This window comes from Pan troglodytes, chromosome 7 (assembly GCF_028858775.2).
Source record: "Pan troglodytes isolate AG18354 chromosome 7, NHGRI_mPanTro3-v2.0_pri, whole genome shotgun sequence".
Taxonomy (NCBI): domain Eukaryota; kingdom Metazoa; phylum Chordata; class Mammalia; order Primates; family Hominidae; genus Pan; species Pan troglodytes.
This window is the reverse complement of record NC_072405.2, coordinates 130,056,381-130,078,073: the sequence shown is the minus strand read 5'-3', so window position 1 is coordinate 130,078,073 and position 21,693 is coordinate 130,056,381. Positions and strand designations below refer to the sequence as shown.

Sequence of the window (21,693 nt, the reverse complement as noted above, 5' to 3'; positions counted from 1 at the left end):
TGAGAATTGACTGCCATGTAGATTAGGATTTGTTTTTTTTTTTTAATGGCTTCCTTCTCTTTTCTGTTTCTCTGGCTAGAACTCCTACATTAACCCTCCAGTTTCTTTATGCTTTCCTCCTATTTTCTATCATTAGTTTTCTATCAGTAAACTAATGTATCGTTATAGTGAATCTCTTACTGTTTTCAGAGTGACCATATGCAAAGGGTGGAGTTGAATGTTTACCAGAGGACTTGCTTGTGTTTTGGGAAAATTTTTATTTTATCTAAAATGTAATTATACAAATTTCATTTTGTTAATTTTGATCAGAAGAGTTAATTTTGTTATCTTCACTTAATTTTTCTTTGGCCTAGTTTTCAGATAACTATTATCGTGCAGAAATGATTGATGCCCTGGCCAACTCTGTTACACCTGCAGTCAGTGTGAATAATGAAGTTAGAACTTTGGATAACTTAAATCCTGATGTGCGACTCATTCTTGAAGAAATCACCAGATTTTTGAATATGGAAAAACTTCTTCCGAGTTACAGGCATACCATCACTGTCAGGTATGATTAAATTCCTTACTTTAAAGTTATATGTTCTTATAAATGTAAAAGAAATTTATTTTTGTTATAGAAAATTGGGAAATATAGTAAAGTAAAATGAGAAAACTAAAATTCTGTATGATTCTACCACCCACAGATAAATTATTAGTATTTGGAGAATGTCCTTCTAAATTTTTTCTCTCTTTAACTACATAAATTTTTAATTACTTGAGATTATACTGTATATGTAGTTTTGTATTCTGTTTATATCATACTTTCTCATGTCATCACAAATTCTTCATAAGCATTGCTTTGATGTCTGCATATTCTTTTATTTCGTTGGATTTTATATAAACATTCTCTATTGTTAGCCTTTTTTTAAGATGACTTTTCACTTTTACCAGCTTTATATGGCTATCATGCAGTTCTGCCAATTTAAGAGTTTGCTAAAAGTTGATTCAAACATAAACAATTTTAACTTTCTATATAGTGAACAAACTATATTACTAAAACATTTGGAGAAAATATTTATATTTTATGCTAAATACTTCTTTTTCTTAAAACTATTCCTGTAACAAGTATAATGACACTTGAAACTTTGAGTTTTGAGATTTGTTTTCTTTTTTTTTTTTTTTTTTTTTTTTTTTGAGACCAAGTTTCGCTCTTGTTCCCCAGGCTGGAGTGCAGTGGCGCAATCTTGGCTCACCACAACCTCCACCTCCTGGGTTCCAGTGATTCTCCTGCCTCAGCCTCCCGAATAGCTGGGATTACAGGCATGCACCACCATGCCTGGCTATTTTTGTATTTTCAGTAGAGACGGGGTTTCACCATGTTAGTCAGGTAGGTCTCGAACTCCTGACCTCAGGTGATCCACCTGCCTTGGCCTCCCAAAGTGCTGGGATTATAGTTGTGAGCCACCACACCCGGCTGGAATTTGTTTTCTTTTAACAGAATTTAGATATTAATTTTGAATTTTTATCATTGCAAAAATTTATTACACTTATATGTCACTTAACAACAGGGATATGTTCTGAGAAATTAGTCTTTAGGCAATTTTGTTGTTTATGCAAATGTCATAGCATATATTTACACAAACTAGATGGTGTAGCCTGCTGTATACCTAGGCTTTATGGTATAGCCTGTTGCTCTGTTGCTCTTAGGCTATAAAGCTGTAAAGCATGTTACTATACTGAATACTGTGGGTAATTGATAACACAATGGTAAGTACTTATATATTTAAACATATCCAAACATATGAAAGGTATGGTAAAAATACGGTATAAAAGATAATAAATGTTACCCCTGTATAGGACACTTACCATAAGATAAATGGAGCTTGCAGGCCTGGAAGCTGCTGTGGGTTTATCAGTAAGTGAGTAGTGAGTGAATGTGAAGGTATAGGACATTATTATTGTACACTACAGTAGACATAATAAACACTGTGGACTTAGACTACACTAAACATATTAAAAATATTTTTTCTTTAGTGATAAATTAATTTTAGCTTACTGGACCACCATTGTATATGCAGTTCATCATTGACTAAGATGTCTTTTATATGGCATGTGACTCTATTACAAAATTGAAGGTGGATTAAAATCACATCAGTTTTTAAATTGATTGCCACAAAGGATTCTCTAATGCCTAGAAAACAAACTGATTCATAATACCTCAGTGAAAGTAGTTAACATACGTATTTTTTTTCCCTAGTTGTTTGAGAGCCATACGGGTACTTCAGAAGAACGGACATGTGCCAAGTGATCCAGCTCTTTTTAAATCTTATGCTGAATATGGCCACTTTGTGGACATTAGGATAGCAGCTTTGGAAGCAGTTGTTGATTATACTAAAGGTAATACTTTAGAAATATGTGCTCATATCATTTTAGAAAGAACTATTTACTTTTTAAAGCCAGTGTTAGTTGTTGGGGTTTTCGTAATATGTATAACACAGATATTTTAATTTTAAATTCTTGACTTAGTGATTTAGAAATCATCTTTGATAAATGTAGAATTCACATAAGAGTTAATAAATGAGGGAAAGGAATAAAATTATAGGTATCTTTAGCCTTTCCAAGAAGTCAGTTTTCATCCTGTAGCTTTAATTGGACGTTATTTTAGGAAATAGAAGATTTTTGAGAAATTTCTAAGAAGTATTCAAGAAAACATCTCACACCTGTATAAAAATTTGTGTCTGTGAAAGTAGAGGACTAGACATAAACACAAACTTCAGGAGGGGAATTAGGCAAGGCATCATGAATATAGAAAAAACATCAGGCCAAAAAATCGCTAAGGGAAGAATACACATATTTTTTTTAATTTAGGGGAGAAAGATACAGAGATGGAAATGTTAAAAAGTCGTGAAGAATAGAGCAGGTAGAAGACAAGCTGTAATCCAAGAAACAACAGAATACTCTGGGGGGGCGTAAGTGAAGCAGACCTACAGTAGTTTCTGATGAAATTTTAATTTTTAAGGCTAAGGGAAAATGTGTGAGTTTCTAGGACTATCAGAACCAGATTATTGTACAAGGCAAAAGAATAGTGTGGCCTCTGAATTCTTTAGAATATGTAGATTCAAAAGACAGTGAACAAATGGCTATGTCATTTTTAGGGAAAATTATGACCCAAGATTTTCTGCCTTGCCAAAGCTGTTGCTCATGTAGCCTTGGAGAATTAAAGCTGCATCTCTTATGTAACATTCTTAAAAACATAACTCCCAAAGATAATTTTCAGCTGACCTGGATGTGAGTCAAAATAATAACTCAAGACTGGTGAAAATGTGAAATGAAAGAACTAGTGATGAATAATTATGCCTGTCAAATACTTAAGCTTAAATATTTGTTAAACTGGTTGTAAAATGTAATGCATATTTCAAAAATAATTTTTAAAAAATATGAAAATAGAAGAAACATGGAAATATAATCTAAGTCTAAAATTCCAGATTCTAGCACTAAAATATGAGAGGAGTAAAAAACTTAAAGTATGCTAAACTTTTGTCTGACTGTGGAAGGAGAGGAAGGGCTGAGAGAAGTTCTTCAGTAGATACTGGTTCATTTTTAAGTAGGGGAAAGTATACTTACATCTTTGTAATTTTTGGTAAATTTCTGTAGAAATACTTGTTTACAGTCAGAAAATAAAGGGTAATAACAGCATAATGTGTATATTCTTATCTGTTGACCCAACTTCGAAAAGGACTGTCATTTGTGCTTCCTTTTTATTGAAGGTTAAAATATCCTTTCCTGTTAGAAATAATTATTTATAAAAACAGTGATTTTGTTGTTAAATGTATTTTTTGGCATGAAAGAAAATGTAATCCTATATCTGTCTCCATTTCTGTTTTGACAAGTTTTGAGATCCACCAAATATGTCATTGTTGCCAGTCTTCTTTCCCAAGATGTATGAATAGTTTTTAATGTCTCATAAATATGAGTAAGATTTTATAAGTTAGTACTACCTTAAATGAAATAGAATACTAATATTAGGATTTTCAAAAGAATGCTAAACTTTAATAGATGTAATTTAATTGTGACACTTCACTTTTGTCCGTGTCTAAATGTGAACTATGAATATAATTTAATTGTGACACTTCGCTTTTGTCCATGTCTAAATGTGAACTATGACTTCAGACTTCATGTTTTGTTAAACTATGAATTTAAATACTGGTACTCAAGTTAGAAAATGGAAGAAATGAAAAGTATTGCAAATAAAATTCTGAAGACACAGCTTTTCAAATTATGAAAGCAAAACTTGTTTGAAAAGGTGAATGGAAATAGCTAGTCATTTTATGTCAACTATATTCATAGCACTATTTTTGTAACTGCCTTTTATATTATGCTTGAAAAGTAAAACTGTTCTTTAGTCTTAAATGGAAGAAGCCACTTGGGCAAAAACAGTGGACTATACTGTATAATATAGTTGAGATACCATTGAGTGTCAAACCTCTCCATCATTTAAGCATCTAGGAAGACAATTGTATTTAAACAGATTTTGTCCAGTTAATCATCTGTAATTTAGGGTTCTTAATTACAACTTGCTTTATGTTATGCTTGCCATTGGTTTGAACTTTAGTAAAAAAATACATTATTGATGCAACTTTATGTCTTGGCTCTAATATATAGCTTGATACTTATAAAAGTTACAAAGTGGCCATTGCATAAAAATATAAGAGCTTACCTATAACCTTTAACTCTGATTGAAAACTCAGCTAAGGCAGAGTCCTAAATATTAAATGTAAACTCCCTGCTTGTCACTCATTATTCATTATTTAATTTGTTATAATTAACAACAAATATATTTTCTTTTATTTTCAGTGGACAGAAGTTATGAAGAACTGCAATGGCTACTTAATATGATTCAGAATGACCCTGTACCCTATGTAAGGTTAGTTTATGTGCTATGATGCTATGATATTTTGTAAGTCCTGTAGTGAACTGAGTAATTTCAGATTACACATAAAATGCTTGTTTATGATTTTTGAAAATATGGGAATATCTTTTGCATTTATTCATGTCCTTTTTAAATTTGATTTTCAACATAAAAATTATTTGGTTTTTTTTTGAGATGGAGTCTCACTCTGTGGCCCAGGCTGGAGTGCAGTGGCACGATCTCGGCTCACTGCAACCTCCGCCTCCTGGGTTCAAGCGATTCTCTTCCTTCAGCCTCTCTGGTGGCTGGGATTACAGGCATGCGCCACCACACCTGGCTAATTTTTGCATTTTTAGTAGAGACGGAGTTTTGCCATGTTGGCCAGGCTGGTCTCGAACTCCTGGCCTCAAGTTATCCACCCCCTTGGGCCTCCCAAAGTGCTAGGATTATAGGCGTGAGCCACCGCACTCAGCTAAAAAAAAAAAAAAAAAAAAAAAAAAAAATTATTAGCAGACCTTACTTGGCATTTAGAGTAATTTAGGTGACTTGGAAAGCAGCCAGACAGAAACTTCACTTTTCTTCATCAAACAAATTAAAAGTATAACAACTTAAAATGCACTAAAGAACAAACTCACTCACATTTTACAATATGTTATTTACCTATAATACTGATCGGCTCTTAGAAATAGAGTATGAGGCCTGAAGGAGAGGAATTGTGTTTATATATAAAGATGAAAATATGGATATGAAATATCCATAAAGATTTATATCCCCATTTATATTACATATCTGTAAATTGCATTCTATAATTACATTTCACTTTTATTCTTATAATCCTTCCATAGTCTTATTTTACACAGTCTTAAATTTCAAAGCACAAGAGGATGTTAGAATCTACATCTTTTAGGTTTATAGACATTAAATTGCAGCCAAAAGGGGTTAAATTACTTACACTACAACCTAGCAGTTTCACTTTTCTCCCATCTCTTTCTCAATTACAAATCCAATTTAATGTCTTACTACTGTCAGTTAAATGTAAAAATTTCCCCAGTTCACCTTCTTTAAAGTTTTGCTGACCTCCATAAGAATTACAACCCAATTTCTTTCTTCCTCACTTATATCCAAGCATTGCAGTTACTCTTAGTAATTTCTCCAACTTGGTCCTAGAGCTGGTTAAATGCTAGACTACTGCAGTAGGTTTCTTCTTACTTCTCCTTTCTTTTTTCTAGCCTCTTAATGGTGTCTTCTACTCATAGCAGTGGATGTTTTCTTTTCCAAATTTTGTTTTCATTGCGTTGCCCTGTATTTTAGAGAACTCCATAATATGTTCAGGTAGCCTCTGATATGAGATAAAAACTCCCAATAGCGGAGTTTAAATGTTACCCTCTTTTAGGATACTCTTCTCAACCTCAGCTTGTTTTAAGGAAAACTTTTTACAATCTTTATATTTAAAATACTTCTGCACATTTCCATGTTTTACAAATACAGTAATGACATATATGTTCATTTTATTATCTCAAATACAGACTTCTTGGTCTATATGTAGATTTTTTTGCTCCATGTTAAGATTTTTATACTTACTGACCAGTCATTGTAGATATATCTAAGCAGAGTGGAATGTTCATTTTAGAAAGTGGGATGGGAAAGATTGGTTAGGATTATGTGGAGTCAGGTTTTAGAAGATCTCATCACACAGTAAGGTGATTTTAGAAAGACCAAATCCACCAGAATTTTTTTTTAATTACTCTCTTACCCAAACCCCAGAGTGTTTTAGTGAAAAAACAAGTAATAAATATTCAGGATATAATATCATGTCTTTGGAAATTAAACTAAATAAACACAGAGCTAGATTTAAGAGAGAAAGTGTTAAAATAGGAAGGAGGAACTACAGATAATTTTTCAGTGTTTATGTTGTCTCCTACTCATAGCATCTGTCAGTAAAAGGTCAGCAAACATTTAATTTTTTTTAATCTTTCAGGCATAAGATTCTCAACATGTTGACTAAGAACCCACCATTTACTAAGAACATGGAGTCTCCCTTATGCAATGAAGCCCTGGTAGATCAACTTTGGAAACTTATGAATTCTGGTGAGAGAGCAGGGATTTAAATTGTTTTTATTATTACTAGAGTATTTTGATTTTACAACAGATTTTCAATTCAATAGCATTTAGAACTAAAGGTAAAAGTTGAGATTTTTTTTTTTTCTTTTAAGTAGACTATCACACCTTCACAGTGGTGGCTGTGATAACATTTATTAAGGATATACTCACTTTACTCCATAGTGTGGTTGAGGAAACAAAACTATTTATTTGTATGAAAGTGTCAAATGGTTAAGGTGCTATAAACATGAGCCTGCAAAGTATTATTATTATTTCAGAAAGTTACAAAGGAGTAAAAAATAAGTCTCACGTCTTTCCCTGGCCATCTAGTGGCCTTTTCCAGGGGTAACCAATTTCTTGTGTATCCTTCCAGAGGCAGGTAGTGCATATAGAATAACATACAGACTGTATTTTTTCAAAGTACTTATTATTATTGTTCTATACTGTGGAGATCATGATATCTCATCACAGTTTTTATTTTTTAATTTATTTTTATTTTTTTGAGATAGAGTTTCTGTCGCCCAGGCTGGAGTGCAGTGGTGTGGTCTCGGCTCACTGCAATCTCCACCTCCTAGGTTCAAGCGATTCTCCTGCCTCACCCTCCCGAGTAGCTGGGATTACAGGCATGTGCCACCATGCCCGGCTAATTTTTGTATTTTTAGTAGAGACAGAGTTTCACTATGTTGGCCAGGCTGGTCTCAAACTCCTGATCCACCCGCCTTGGCCTTCCAAAGTGGTGGGATTACAGGTGTGAGCCACTGTACCCAGCCTTATCACAGTTTTAATTTATTACTTGAGTGAGGTCAAGAGGTAAGAAAACAGTGTTTAGGAGTGCTAGCTCTGGAACCATTTTGCTAAGGGTTGAATCTTAGCTCAATTATTTACTTAATGTGTGATTTGTCTGAACTGTTTTCATTTGTAAAATGTAGGTGATAATGATACCTACTACAAATAGAATTAAATGAGTGTCTGTAAAACACAGTGTCTGGCTCATATGAAATACTCAAAAATGTTATGCTAGCTTAATGATAGTTACACTTCTCAATATTTGAGCTATTTGTATTTCTGTTTTTCCAAATTACTCATATTCTTTGCCATTTTATTTAATTGAATTATTGATTCTTTCCTATTGATTTATAAATGTGTACCTTTAAAGAAAATTTGCCTTATGTCTGTGATAGGTTGAAATTGTAATAATGGTTTAAAGATTCAGTCAAAAGCTAGGCTGAAATGTCTTTTGCTTAAAGAGAGCAAGAGTTGTTGCAGATAGATAGTGGGAGAACAGTGGATATTTATCCTTTTTTTTTTTTTTTTTTTTTTTTTTGAGACAGTCTTGCTCTGTCACCCAGGCTGGAGTGCAATGGCACGATCTCAGCTCACTGCAACCTCCGCCTCCCAAGTTCAGGCGATTGTGCTGCCTCAGCCTCCCATGTAGCTGGGATTACAGGCGCCTACCACCATGCCCAGCTAACTTCTGTATTTTTAGTAGAGATGGGGTTTCACCATGTTGGCCAGGCTGGTCTTGAACTCCTGACCTTGTGATCCGCCGCCTCATCTTCCCAAAATGCTGGGATTACAGGCATGAGCCACCACGCCTGGCCTATCCAAATATTTAAAAGGTTTGAGTATGTCACTTTATTTGCTCTCTATGATATTGGAAAATAAGTTGTCCTGCCTATCTCATTAGTAGCTACTTCACTGGCTCACAATTAAATACCAAATTTTAATTCTTTTATTTTATTACTTAGTTCACTAATATTGAGATGTTAAGTGGTTGTATAACTTCTGTTTTTCCGTTTCATAATAACAGTGCAATACCACCGAGTAAAGGCACCATAGTAGGTATTTATGTGAAATATAATAAAATTGAAAATAGGATGGACCTTGTCCTCAGGGTCTTTAGAAAATAACACATAAAACCAGTTTATACTAAAATATTGCTAATTTTTTTCTAATGTTTTCTTTAATCTCTGAAAGAATGATTGCTGCTTTTTACATAATGTTTTATATTTGCTTCCTTTTGGCTACCTTAAAAGATATTATTATTTCTGCTATTCAGACCCAGGGAATTAACACTTAAGTTCAGGAACTTATAAAGGTTCATTCAACAGTTCATATGTGGCACTCACTCTGCTGTATTGAATACCTTTTTAACCAGAATACATGATTCCTTGACCATGATAGGTTACAAATTTGAAGAAAGCGTAGTGAAATATGAAGAATTATTTTATTATTTTCTAAAGAAGATGTTTTGGACAAAATAAATATGTGTTCAAGATTAATGAGACAATTTTTATAAAACATTTGAAGCTCATTGGAAGGTTTGATTGTACAAATTCAAGCTGTGACTGATGTTTAGTATTTAATTTTGATAGTGTGCAGTACAGTAAAGTTCTGCTTTGGTTTAAAATTCTCTGCCAGTATTTAAACCAGTGAGATCAGTGAGGCTATAGTCATAAACAGTTTATTACTTAGTTTTTCAGATTTATAAATAAATGGGAACAATATGAACAATGGGAGTGGCATGAATAATTGGGAGGGTTAAAAAAATGTTTTTATAGAACACTGGACAATAGATACCGAAGATGGACTACAGAGGATTGTCATTTCCTTTCCAAGCCTGAACCTTTGGGATAAATGAATGAATCTGATCTAAGAAATACTTTTTTTATTTGATTTAAAAAAATTTAATGGCAAAAGTAATATAATCATGTTACAGAGTTTATCTGAAAAAAACCACAAAAAGAAATATTACATAATTCTTGAGAAGAAAAATAAACTGGCTGGGCATGGTTTATTAAGATTTGGGTATATTTGGCCTTTAGGAAAAAATAATTGTGTGTGTGTTGTGTTATATAGTTATAGTTGAAAGAAAAGTTTTAAAATAGCATTTTATCATGAGAATTTTTCACACTGCTATATTATCTTCTTAATGGTTATTGTTTTAAGAAACGGTAATGAGGATTGTTTTAAGAAATGGTAATGAGGATTCATCAATAACAAAAGGAGCTAGAGCATCATCTAAGTCCCCAAATCTGCTGGAACCCTGCCTGCTCCTCATTTTGGGGCTTCTGGGCTATCTGGTCACTTGAGATAAGCGTTATCTGGAAAACAAAAACTGTGAACAACATAGATGTAATTATATTATTTCTCTCCACAAAGTGGATTTGAGGTATATTGACTTTGCATAGTTACAAAATTTACTGAACCAATTTAAAATATATAGGTAAGAATATCATGGCAGTTCAGAAGGATCATCTTATCATGTACTTTTGAAGAATTAGAGTTTGTTTTCTTATTCTGAAGAATCAAACTTTTCAACGAGAGAGAAATTGTGGTTGGATTTATAGAAACAGGATTTGAAAAACTGAAATCAATTTGAGAGTGAGACAGAATGATACTCATGACTTTTAAAAATTCATGTGCCGTTCAGTTAATACTGGTACTCATTTTAGAAATATGCTAGGGGAATTTGGAGCTGAGAGACAGGTACAGAAACTGAGGGCTCTTGGTAGCTGAATCACTTTAGTGACCATATCCCAGAGGGAAGGTTGTCAGACTTAAACTTTTTGAGATCTCAGGGCTGCCTGGTCTCTGCCTGCTTCTTGGTGTGTAGTAACTCCACTTAGCCTTAAATTCTGGGAGGTACTCTAGTGTCTTTCCAACAGTTTTTGCTTTGTAAATATATACACACACTGACCTATATATGTGTATATTCACTCATACACGTATCAGATATCTTAACCCATTCTGTATGTAGTTTAATTTTTCATATATTTTTATCTTCAGCATTTTGTTTCTAAAATTTTTAAAGCTTAAAAATTTTAAGAATAATACAATGCATAATCATACACTTTCAGTTTGATTCACCAGTTAAAATTTTACCATTTACTTTATCTCCTTTTCCTTCTCTTTCTTTATATTATATTTATATCTGGTTGTTTTCTCAATCATTTTAAAATAAATGGGATCATTACCCTCTTTCCAAATACTTTAGTATATACTCCTGAGAATAAGGTCATTCTACATATCGACAATATGATCATTAAACCCCACCCGGTATATAGCCCATATTCACAGTTCCCCAGTTGTTTCCAAAAATGCTCTTTGCAATTCCCATGACAGCTTTTAAATTAATGCTCCACAGAAAGATAGTAAACATTTTTAAAGACAAGGACCTTTTACATTATATGGTCTTTGTCCATGGTTGCTTAAGATTCTTAAATAAATAGGTTTATTTTTAATTGAAAATATCTCATTTGCCAGGGGCAGTCGTTTTTAAAGGTTTCACATATTAATTCACTGTTTTTTTCTTGAGCACTTTCTGTTTGTTACTATGCTATGTTTTCTGTGTATTAACTAAGTATAATGGAAAGAGAGACATAGGAACAGATAAATTATAATATGAAGAGATAGTTGCTAAAGTAAAGAGAACAAACTATTTGGGGAACCCAAAGAAAGGAGTCATGAACCCTGTCTGGAATGCTAGAATGTTCATGGAGAGGTAGCATTTGAGGTAACTCTTGATGAATGTAAAGAAGTTTTCCAGCAGGATAAATACATTTTTAGGTAGTAGAATTATATATAAAAGCCTTATGTTCTGAAGGAGTGTTTAGAAAATAGTATTATCTGGAAAGATAGATTAGGATCTAAATGCGAAGGGCCTCAGGAATTTAGATTTTATGCTCTGGGCAATGAGGGACAGGTGTTGCTAGAACCAGGCTGACTTTGGTTAGCGGTGTGGTAGCTTTTTTCCACACTGAAAGAAATAATTTTCCTCTTCCAAAGGAATATGTATCAAAATTCAGAATATATGTGATTCTGCCTTTATAGCTTCAAGTAAGATACTGAATTACAGGCCAAAATGACAATAATTTTAAAATACATTAAAAAAATAAAAACCTAAGAATTGGAGATTTTTATTGGGGCTCCATATTTTATTTAAGACTTAAATACTTTTGCTTGTCTTGCCTAATTGAGTGTTTTTTTTTATTTCTGAAGAAACAGATCTTCATTGAGGAGATGGTATCTTTGACTCTTTATCATTATGAAGGAAATTTTAGCTGTTGCTTCCACATTGACCTTTAGTGTCTGGCATATTACTATAAGAATGACATAAAAATATTAATTGTTCAAGTCATTGAATGCTGTTTATTTACATCATAATTTTTAATGTTTGGAAATTTACAACTACACTCAAGGGAGTAGAATGAGGGACAACTTCTAATTCAGTTTGATAGGATTTGCCAGGTTTCAGAGTAAGAAAATAAACAGTTTTGATATTAACATCAGAAGGTTTCAAAGCTCTGTCCCACCATCTCTCTCCCTAATACCTTCTTTCTTAGGAATGGAAATGGTTGAAGAAAATGAAAACATATTGATTCATCTGCTTAGGAAATTATATATATACACACACACACATAAATAGAAATGAGTTTGCTGTTTTTGTTTATTGTAAGATGGACAGAACAGTCAGGACAATAATACCCAGTGAGAGTTGTATTTCTGGCTTAACTGTGTACAAATTTCTAAGCTTCAGCCGTCAATAAGGAGTGCTGGGTTTATTCAGAAGTGTCCTGAAAACAGTGGCTTTCAAAGTGAATTTTCTTCTTAGCAGCTTTTTTAGTTGATCAGGTTTTTTTGTTTGTGTTTGTTTTTTTGAGACAGAGTCTCACTCTGTCACCCAGGGTGGGGTGCAGTGGTGCGATCTTGGCTCACTGCAAGCTCCGCTTCCCAGGTTCATGCCATTCTCCTGCCTCAGCCTCCCGAGTAGCTGGGACTACAGGCGCCTGCCACCATGCCCGGCTAATTTTTGTATTTTTAGTAGAGACTGGGTTTCACTGTGTTAACCAGGATGGTCTCGATCTCCTGACCTTGTGATCCTCCTGCCTCGGCCTAGTTGATCAGTTTTAATAGCAGTTACCTCAGAAAATGAAGAGATGATTTTTCGGTAGGATCAGATTTACTACTTTGGTGGTGTTTGTCTCAAGGCACTTTCTGATTTGAATAGACAACATTAATACTGGGTTTCCTACTTCTTGAGCGTTGTTGTTCTAATTCAGATAAACAGGGTTGGTCTCAGAGTATAACTGCTAATGAAGACAGGATGAATAGCAATTTTCCTGGGAGGAGAGACTAGTGACTGTCATTTTGTCATATGTGATCATTCGTTGCCATAAGTGATGGGGAAAGGGGAGGTAGCTGGAAGATTAAAGATGGGTCTTCAGAATACTGTAACTGAAGGCAGAAATCAGAGGCTGTTTCAGGGCCTCTCTCCAATGGGATTGATTGACTTGGAATCATCAGATTTTAGACCTGATGAGGGGAGTCTTAAAGATCATCTGAGTGAACTACTCTGATCATCTCAGTTATAGCCCAGACAGCTGACTTGCCCAAGGTCACAGAGCTAACAGGCAATTAATTAGAAGTGTTTTTTTCCCATTCTGTCTCTCAACTTAATTGAAATATACTAACGTACTAACGTGACAATCATCTTAAGATTTTATTCCATGATTTTGAAATACAATGAAATTTTGGCTTTTATCTCTATTTTTTGCTCTCTTTTGTACTTTTAACAAAAGTACTGCTATTCATTTTTTAGCTCCCTTGTCTCCAATTTTAATATGTAAGTTCATTTTTAGAAGACAGAAAACACTATCAAGAACCTCCCTTAGGAACAAAACAGTGGTGTTCATTCCTTTGTCCAAATTAAAGGTCTAGCAAAACCAAAAAGCCCACATAGAAATAAAAAGTAACCAAAATCATATTCGAGGTCTTCAGTGCACTTAGCAGCCTTTACTGTGCTGCCTAATCATCCTTAAGCTGACGTTCAAAAACAAAATAAAAGCCCTAGCTCATCAAAATACACATACTCAATTTGTCTTTTAAAATTAACATTTATTTTTTAAATGTTAAGGGATTCACAATTGAATGACTCATTTTGAGATCATCGACAGCATAGAAAAGTTCAGGCTGGTTTTTATAGCACACATAATCATGGCAACATTGATCTTCAGGGTTTAGTTTTCTTCCAAACAGCAAATGTACTCTAAACTGTTCTGTTCTGTTTTTTGTTTTTTTTTTTTTTAACTGATAAAATGCCTAAGATTCACTCCTTTTCTTGCTATACCCATGGATAGAGAGATACAGGGCCAGCTGCTCTGGGTTGCCAGACTTTTTATTGCTCACTCCTGGCATTTCTTCCCTTCCCTCAGAGGGTTGAGACCCTCTAGCCTTTGCTAATAGAAGCCCCAGGAATCTGATAACCTCCTCTTTGTGGAACTTTTCTATATGTAAAATGCTTTGAGGAGGAGAAATGAATGCCTACAAAATAATACTACCTCAAGCTATTGAAGTGTCCACATATGCATATGTGGGGGAAAATGGGTTTCCAGTGTAAAATTCATGCTTTTACTATGTAATGTTTTTTCCATTACTTGGTTGTCTGTAGCTCTTGCCTGTCTCTTGCTTCTACCAGTGTTGTATGTCACACAGCAGCAAAACTGAAAATGTCTGAAGTAGGAATGATGAGAGCTCTTTCACAACATTATAGCATGCACAGTGGCCTAGTACAATGCACTATCTAGTATGAAAGTGAGTTTACAATTTTTCCCATTGCAGATTTGCGTATAATTAATAGTTACCTGTTAGAGTAAATCTGATAAGAATTACTATTAGTTGATAATTTATTTACTTATATTAATATTTGTTGTGGAAAACCACAAAGTTTAATATTTATGATATCCAAATTTTTTCCTTTTTGTTTCTCCTTTTTAAATGTGGTACTCTTTTGAAACAACAGTTCTTGGTAAAAATTAGGTATTTAAGGGCCTTCCCTCCCCCTTCCCTCCCTCCCTTCCTTCCTTTCTTTATTTTTTGAGACAAGGCCTCACTCTGTTGCCCAGGTTCGAGTGCAGTGGTGCAATCTTGGCTCACTGCAGCCTCTGCCTCCTGGGTTTAAGCGATTCTCCTGCCTCACCCAGCCAAGTAGCTGGGATTACAGTCATGTGCCACCACACCCAGCTAATTTTTGTATTTTTAGTAGAGAGTGGGCTTCGCCATGTTACCCAGGCTTGTTTTGAACTTCTGAGCTCAAGCGATCTGCCCACCCCGGCCTCCCAGAGTGCTGGGATTACAGGCATGAGCCACCATGCCTAGCTGGGGTTTTTTTTCTTCTCAAGAAGAATATCCACTTTTCTTCTGTTCATTTGTCCTATACTCTTCAAGTCATTTAAAATTCTGACTAGAAACCATAGAGATTGTGTAACCCTAGCTGACAAATTTCATCTTTTTAGTCAGTTCTATTTGATGACAATATCTACTGGAGTGTTCTACTGGGGAGAAAAGGAAGGCGGGAAAACCCTGGTATCAATGTGCTCTGATCTGTCATTGCTGTGGGGTACGGTATGACTTGAGACCAAAACTCCTATTTTGGAGAAGAAAAAACTGAGACTCAGAGAAATGGAAAGAACTTGCCTCTAGTGTGTCAACCAGGAGAAACTGAACTTCTACCCAGGCAGTTATTTTCTGGTCAAGTCCACGTCTACTGCCCATTGTCATGCTTGTGGTTTGCTTATTTCTGTTATTTAAAAATCATAAATAAGTTCTCACTGCAGTAACACAAATACAAAGGTGTTTAGCAAAATATTTTCCTCCTTTACAATAAGTCCAATAGTAGTTGTATGGTTTCTTACTATATGTAAAACCTGAAAGTAGTAAGTTCTAGAGATCAGAAAATGTGTTTCCATGATAGGGAATGCAAAGGCTCATGGAGGCTGTCTTCCTAACAGGCTGTTAATGAAGAGAATCAGACACGATGAACAGAGAATGAATGAATGTGGGATAATTACTGAGGAGAAAGAATAAAAAGGAAGAATTAAGGCTATAAAAATACAGTTTTTGGAATGTTAGATTTTTGGTTGATGTCTAGTATTCATTTTGTAAGATGAAAGGTGTGATAAAGGTTTTTCCAGTTATAAAGTTCCTTTTGTTGTTCAGGTTCTGGGACAGTTAAAATGTATGAATCAATGTGCATATTGACTCATTTCTTTATTACTTACTTTTTAGGTACTTCACATGACTGGAGGTTACGGTGTGGTGCTGTGGACTTATACTTCACACTTTTTGGCCTCAGTAGACCTTCCTGTTTACCCTTGCCAGAGCTTGGGTTGGTTCTTAATCTAAAGGAGAAAAAAGCTGTCTTGAATCCTACCATAATTCCAGAGTCAGTAGCAGGCAACCAAGAAGCTGCAAATAATCCAAGCAGTCACCCACAGCTAGTTGGATTTCAGAACCTTGTAAGAATCACATGTATTACAGAAGACGTAGTTTCATTATATAGAGGATCTAGAGAAGAGAATTGTTTCCTGTGAACTAGTGAATTTTATAGCCACTAACACAGTTTCTTGTGTCCTTTTAAAAAATGCTGGCTGACATTTGATTAGTACTGTGCAAATTATAAAATGCTACTGGCAACTATAAAACTGCACATAACAAATGATGTGCTCCCGGTCCTGTTACTCCTATTGTGATAACCTAATTTTTTTTTTATACTTGAGCATAGAATTTCTTCTCTGAGTAGCAAAAGATAGAAACGAATAACCTTTTTTTTTTTTTTTTTTTTTTTTTTGAGACAGAGTTCCACTCTTGTTCCCCAGGCTGGAGTGCAATGACTCACTCTCAGCTCACTGCAACCTCTGCCTCCCAGGTTCAAGCAATTCTCCTGCCTTAGCCTCCTGAGTAGCTGGGATTACAGGTGACTGCCACCATGCCTGGCTAATTTTTTGTATTTTTAGTAGAAACGGAGTTTCACCATGTTGGCCAGGCTGGTCTCAAACACCTGACCTCAGGTGATCCACCCACCGTGGCCTCCCAAAGTGCTAGGATTACAGGCGTGAGCCACCACACCCAGCTGAATATTTAACCTATTACATATTAACCCATCTTGTCCCATATGTGTTAATGGTAAGCCACGTGAAAACAGGGGCCTTGTCTTTTTAAAATTGTTGCTCTGTGTAATACCTAGCACAGTTCTAAACATATGATAAATGCCTGGCAAATGCTTGTTGAATGAAATAAATAATGAATGAATGAATGACTAGGTAAATTAATAATCTGATTTGGGAGGAGACTGTGTGTTACATTTTAAAACATTTTATATCACACACACACACACACACACACACACACACACACACACATATACACATTCGTTTGCCTTTAGAGAAGCTTTTATTTCTACCTTTGTATTATAAAATTACCAGACATTTTGTAGAAAGACTTATAGGATACATATTAATCATTTTACTGTAATTTAAATAAATTTTTCCTGAAATGTTTTTTTATTGATGACAAAATGTCTCCAATACTTCAAGCTTCATTTTTCACCAATATTTAGACCAGATTACTTGCCTGGCAATTCCCTACTGGTGTTTTGACACTTTAAAATGCAGATTCTCTCTATGCTAGTTAGTAATAGTTCATTTTAAATTTGCTTATTCACCTAAATTTTCTGAAGTATCATCATACTTATTTGTTGCCAATTTAAAATATGTCCTAGAGTTTGGGTTATGAAGAAGTAAGACAGACATTTACATAGAAAAAAAAGAGTCTCATTAAAGAGCTCTTTCAGATCTACATACTCATCAACCTGTGAAAATTGATATATTTATAATTCTTGCTCATATATGTTAATTTATCCACATTCACACTGCAGGCTAAGAGGAGAAAATGGCATCAAAGGACATGTTCTTTTGGGAAAGCTCTAAAAGTTCACTTAAATACCTCCCTTCTCCCCCCAAAAAGACCAGCAGACAAGAAAAGATTACATTTATTTTAAGCCTATTGCTGATAATTTCTAGCCACTGGGCATGCTCTAATCTGCATGGTTGCTATAGCTATTAGTTTTCAGCTATAATATGAGCTACTCGTCTTCAGAAATCTAATTTTGATCTTGAATATTGCCGCAGGAAGATGATCACCTTGCCAAGGAAGCATCATGTAATATATCAGCTCATCAGCAGGGAGTGAAGAGGAAGTCTGATACACCACTGGGGTCCCCACTAGAACCTGGTCAAATACTGGAGAAGAATGAGGATAGCAGTAAAGTCAAACTCAAAATCAGAGTAAGAAATACAGGTTAAACCTGTATTAACAGTGTAGGATATTCACCTTCTTGTAAATCTTTTTGAATACTTGCAGTGGTTTTTCCTTAGCAGGAACACACGTGACAGACTGCATTATAAAACTCAAAGGTCCTTCTGAGACATTCAAACCAAGTATTTAACTTATATTATCACATAATTCTTCTCTATTTGGGGGAGGAACTATGTGTGCACGTTCCACCACAACTCACTACTTTTTCTCACAAAATAGGAGTAGATTTTAGTTGCTATTACATTTCCAGTAATTTCTAATTGGCTTCTTTTAGAGGCTGGACCACATAATCTTTTCTTTCTCTTAATATCTTTGAAGAAAGAAACTACTTTTTATTTTAAGATTATATGGGGGTATATCCTATGGCCTCTCTGCTACTTTTCCTAAGAGCTAAGATCCAAACATAACATGATGTAATGGTTCTTTTATCCTCTGTTTTATGTGTGTGTGTTTTAGTTTTCCAGTTCTCAAGATGAGGAGGAGATTGATATGGATACTGTTCATGATAGCCAGGCCTTCATTTCCCATCATTTAAACATGCTTGAAAGGCCGTCAACTCCAGGTAAGATTAGTATTCTGCAATCATTGAGGAGATGGAGACATTGGTTGATATCAGTATTCTAATGTGTGTTACTTTATTTTCAAATGAACAACTATAAAGTTTAAAATTAGCCAGCTTAAAATATTAAATTGTATCAGATTATAACATAAATTGGCAAAATAACAAATAGAAAAAGTGCTTCTTTTGGCTTTTTTATTTTGGTCCTTTTTAAGTATTTGCTTGTATAAAATCCATCATTCAGATTCTTTCTAGTAGCTCTGATTTCTCTTTTGTGTGTGTATGTGGTAGACTTGACTTCATGTAACCATAGTTACATTAATTTTTTTAACTGCAGTTAAAGCTGCTTGTAGCACCACTTTCTCTTTTTGCCTGCCTATCTCATATAATATTATGTCAGTCATTTTCCTACATCATTCAAAAAGCATGTTTTCTTTTGAAAATACTACCTAAGACAACATAGAGTCAATATATTAAGATTTACCTTGTCATTTCCTTATTGATAGGCATTAGGTTGTTTTTCATTTTTATGTATTGTAGGTAATTCTGAACTTTATTTTTTTGTTAATTTATGTTTCTTGGATAAATTTCCCGAAATGTATTATTAGTGAAAAGATTAATGTTAGCTATATTGTGAGATACATGTCTTTAGATTTTCATAGCTCTTGATATGTATTGCCATGTTTTTTGAGAGATTATACCAGTTTATATCATAAGCTTTTTCTAATTTTTAAGGAATAAAAGCCTTTGATAAAAGTTATGACATATAGTAATAAATCAAGTATCTGTGTACCTGCCACCGAAGTTAACATGTACATTATATATCATGCACAGATGTTTCGTATATGCTTCTTCCCTGGTCCTGTTCTACTGCCTTTCCACTATAAGTAACTACTATATTGCATTTTCTTTTTTTTTCTTAATTTCATTCTGTTACTTTTCTTTATAGTGTTCCACATAGGTATGTGATCCTGTATGTTTAGTTGCACTTGTTTTTTGGGTTTTTTAAGAAATGGTATAACATGACTTGCTTTTTTTCACTTAGCGTTATGTTTCTAAAATTCTTATTGGTATATAAGTTGTAATTCATTAATTTTCATTTATGACCATTATCTGTCATAGCACTTGTCATCAGTGTAATAATTCAGAACTTTTAGAGTAACTGTAAAATAACTCAGGTTTACTATTTTTGTTTTTTGGGGTTTTTAAAATTTTTTTTTTTAAGATGGAGTCTCACTCTGTTTCCCAGGCTGGAGTGCGGTAGTGCCATCTCTGCTAACTGCAGCCTTTGCCTCCCGGGTTCAAGTGACTCTCTTGCCTCAGCCTCCCAAGTAGCTGGGACTACAGGCGCGCACCACCATGCCCGGCTAATTTTTGTATTTTTAGTAGAGACGGGGTCTAGGCTGGCCTTGAACTCCTGGCCTCAAGCGATCCTCCCTCCTCAGCCTCCCAAAGCATTGGGATTAAAGATGTGAGCCACTCCACCCAGCTAGTATTCTTTCAATTGTTAGAATTTTACTGTGGATGAATTGCTTCTGTCTTTAAGGCTAGCTTATAAAAACCTGTCAGCCTTTTTTTTCTTTTGGGAAACAAAGAAATAAATCCCTCTTTTTTCTCTTGTTTGGCATTTTAGGGCTCTCGAAATATCGGCCAGCTAGCTCCCGATCTGCTTTAATACCCCAGCACTCAGCAGGCTGTGACAGCACACCCACCACAAAACCCCAGTGGAGTTTGGAACTTGCACGGAAGGGAACAGGTAAAAATAATTAATCAGAATTAATATTATTTTGTTCAAGAACAAATCTATAAATGTAATAGAGTTACTTCATCAACTTTAAAAAACCCTTCAAAAATACAGATCTTAGGACTTGGCTTTTCTTGTAATACATTGAGCTTATATTGTCTAACTTTAAAGACTTTTAAAATAGACTTTTCTTTTTCAAAAGTAATGTATTCCTATTATAGAAAACTTGGAAATAAAAGAAAATTAGGTGAGAAAAAAATTATCCCCCATATGCCATTTAAAGATAATTTAAAAGATAATGCCATTTAATTATAATGAACATTTTGCTCTTTCTTTGCCATGCTTTTTCTAAGAATATTATGACAAATGCCAACTTCAATAGAAACCATCTAATTTGTACCTTTATAAAAAAAGATATAAACGCATAAAATAAAAAATCAACCACTTATCCCCCACTCATGTATATAATTGGTGATTCACTCCTGAAGACTTGATGCTATATTCTCTTATATCATTTCACAGTAATTGGGCTTAAGTTTGTGAAAAGTAATTTAATTCAGATGTGTTTGTTACCTATTCTGTTTCACATTGTTTTCTGCTTATTCTGTTTCATCACTTACAAAGAGAGGATTATAATCCAAATGAAGTGCAAACATTTGATGCTGATGAACTACCGTGAAACAAAGATTCAGTCCTCAAATTCTCAAGGAACAGGGAGTGAAAAAACAAGATACATAAACAAAATCATTTTTAAAGAATAGTTTTTCTAGAAGTAGACAGACTTTACAGTCTGTGAACTTCTGATTATATTCCAGTTGATGGACTTTGCTTATATAAATTTTGTTTTTATCTGATATTTTAAAGAGTGCTGTTTATTACTTTGAGGAGCTTACAAATTAACTGTTATTAACAGGGGACTTCAAACAAAAGCAGCACATTAAACTGTTTTGATGTTGAGACCCCAGACTGTTGATTGCTTACCGTTCTTTGTGTGTTCTGTGCATTTATTGGAATAGATTCACCTAAAATATGTTTCAGAAAGAAATCAGTTGGGCACTTATTGCACTTAATGAGTGAGTTTTGATATTTCTTGGCCCTTCCTGATTTTTTGTATTCTTTTGGTTTTGGTGTAATTTTGAAATTTTACTAGATGTAAATAATTTTCTACATTTTTAAAAATTATAAAGCTTAGAGAATTTCAAACTCCTTCATACAGTTTGAGGATGATGCTTCTGCTTACCTTTAAAA

General features: G+C 34.2%; 1 protein-coding gene across 7 annotated transcripts in view; it reads left to right on the top strand.

Moving 5' to 3' along the window:
• TAF2 (TATA-box binding protein associated factor 2) overlaps positions 1–21,693 on the top strand; it is a 101,641-nt gene that overhangs the window by 69,425 nt on the left and 10,523 nt on the right. For 4 of the 7 annotated variants that reach the window (XM_063817365.1, XM_063817363.1, XM_063817364.1 and 1 more), the window contains exons 19-25: positions 354–547; positions 2,237–2,376; positions 4,834–4,903; positions 6,867–6,976; positions 16,055–16,284; positions 18,599–18,704; positions 20,335–20,457. In XM_063817365.1, the coding sequence (XP_063673435.1) occupies positions 354–547; positions 2,237–2,376; positions 4,834–4,903; positions 6,867–6,976; positions 16,055–16,284; positions 18,599–18,704; positions 20,335–20,457 (973 nt within the window). Of the gene's footprint in view, positions 1–353; positions 548–2,236; positions 2,377–4,833; positions 4,904–6,866; positions 6,977–16,054; positions 16,285–17,955; positions 18,112–18,598; positions 18,705–20,334; positions 20,458–21,693 lie in introns of all 7 variants that reach the window. The other 3 variants (XM_063817362.1, XM_054656972.2, XM_054656973.2) reach the window with 1 other exon arrangement.